The following is a 2,079-nucleotide window of genomic DNA, read 5'->3' as shown; positions in this document are numbered from 1 at the left end:
TATTCAAATGATAAATCAACCGTTACAGCCTATACAATTTGTATTATTTCTAAGTAAATTCTAACTCTTAAAAATATATTTACTAGCCTTTCAGAACATTTAAATAGAAATTAACACATATCTATAAGTATCGTATATGTCTAAGGCCCAAATTAAACATAAGCCATCTTCATTTTGAAAAGGCAACAAAATTAATAGCGGATGTTTGTGATATATTTACTATGCAGCCATTAAAGGGACAGTTAATGTTGACCTTTACGTGCTGAAATATTTAGATTGAAATTGTCTAGCTTAAATGAAATAAAAATAATAACTAAAACGCAATCCTTCTGTTACGTCAAACACCACGTGGGTATTGAGTAAAGGTCGTTTTGGGTAATATAAAGAGACCAGATTCTTTCGAGACAACACAGTTGAACTGACTAACACCAGAATGACACAAAGAATTATCCTCGTGCTGCTGAGTTTGTTAGCTGCATCTCTGAGTGCGGCACAATGGAGTCAAATTTCTGGTAAACTTATACACATCTCAGCCTCACCCAGATTCATGTGGGGAGTCAACCGTAACCATCAAATCTACTTCTGTGAACAACCTTGCTCCCACAGCAAGTGGACTCTGGTACCCGGATCGTTGAAGCAGGTCGACGCTGATGACCATGAGGTTTGGGGAGTGAATCGACACGATGATATCTACAAGCGACCGGTAGATGGGAGCGGAACTTGGGTTCGTGTCAGAGGTAAGCTGAAACATGTCAGCGCTTCAGGTTACGGCTACATCTGGGGTGTTAACTCGAATGACGAAATCTACAAATGTCCTAAGCCTTGTAATGGACAGTGGAGCCAAGTGAGTGGACGTTTGAAGCAGGTAGATGGTGGTAGAGATCTGGTCTATGGGGTCAACAGCGCCAACGCAATCTATCGTCGCCCAGTAGACGGAAGCGGTTCCTGGGAAAGGATTCCGGGAAGCCTAAAGCACGTCACCGGGTCCGGCAGTTGGGAAGTTATCGGGGTAAACACTAAACATGAGATTTACCGTTGCCCTAAGCCTTGCTATGGTCAATGGTCCAAAATGAGTGGACGATTGAAGCAGTGTGATGCTAGTGGATACACCATTCTAGGGATCAATTCTGTAGACAATATCTATCGTTCAAATTAAGATGTCCTTATAAAGTTTGCAATATGGTCATCTCTTTGACCTACCACACTACAAATGCTTGAGCACTATATGTACATTTTCTATTGCTTCATTTTTATTTTGAAAAAAAAAATGGTTTTATTCCATCATTTTAATTTGTCCTTTTATTAAATAATATAATACAGATTTATATTGCTAACTTAAGTAAACGGCACTGTAGAAAGGAGTTTTTCATTGTTTAGTGCTTGAAAAAAGATGTTTGTAATAATGTCTTCTTAAACCCCTGTAGAATGGTTAACCATTATATATTTGTATTTCATCTACATTTGTATAACTATTTAAAGTGTATTAAGATAATCTGTAGTTAATAAGCTGACACCTTGGTTCTTTTTTTAACATAAATAAAGTCTGTTTTGATTGATTTGTTTACATTATTGTAATACTAACGAAACTAATAAACGTTTTCCTGCACTAACTACATCTGTTTCGTTTCTCTTCCACTATTTCATTTCAAAATAAACTATTTCAATCGAGAGTAAAAAGAGATGGTAGAATTTTTAGAAGAAAAAAAATGATACTTTTAAAACACTGGTTCTCCGCATTCTTTATTAGTAGGTATTGTTTGAGCCTCAATCATTGTTGCTTAACTTTAATCATTGTTTCATTGATGCAAGGCATATTCTCCTTTACAGTTGTCTCAGAATTAAAGAAAAATGAAGTTAGTTTTACTGTAGAATATGGATATGTAAAATCTATTATTTAAGAAAGAAAGCTCAATGTATTTTACTTATTTAGAACCCCATTTACCGGTTTTTAAGATAGGAATTATTAAACAAAATACAAAAGATGAGTTTCTTCATGCAGATATAATTCCAACTGTAATGTAAAACTCAAGGAAGAAAGAAACACGCGCACGTTGAGTCGTTTTGTGTCTAGAGAGACGT

At 35.7% G+C, this 2,079-nt stretch overlaps 1 protein-coding gene across 1 annotated transcript; it reads left to right on the top strand.

Moving 5' to 3' along the window:
• Positions 1 to 428: 428 nt before the first annotated feature.
• LOC106466827 (lectin L6-like) lies at positions 429 to 1,556 on the top strand. Its single transcript, XM_013927129.2, has one exon. It carries the CDS (start codon positions 434 to 436, stop codon positions 1,154 to 1,156), a length of 723 nt encoding a protein of 240 aa, XP_013782583.1. The 5' UTR covers positions 429 to 433; the 3' UTR covers positions 1,157 to 1,556.
• The last annotated feature ends 523 nt before the right edge of the window (positions 1,557 to 2,079 follow it).

This window comes from Limulus polyphemus, unplaced genomic scaffold, assembly GCF_000517525.1.
Source record: "Limulus polyphemus unplaced genomic scaffold, Limulus_polyphemus-2.1.2 Scaffold2389, whole genome shotgun sequence".
Taxonomy (NCBI): domain Eukaryota; kingdom Metazoa; phylum Arthropoda; class Merostomata; order Xiphosura; family Limulidae; genus Limulus; species Limulus polyphemus.
Note: the sequence above shows the minus strand (reverse complement) of the source record. Positions and strands in the feature narration are given on the sequence as shown.

Coding starts and splice junctions, on each gene's coding strand:
- LOC106466827 (XM_013927129.2), top strand. CDS start 434: ATGACACAAAGAATTATCCTCGTGCTGCTGAGTTTGTTAGCTGCATCT.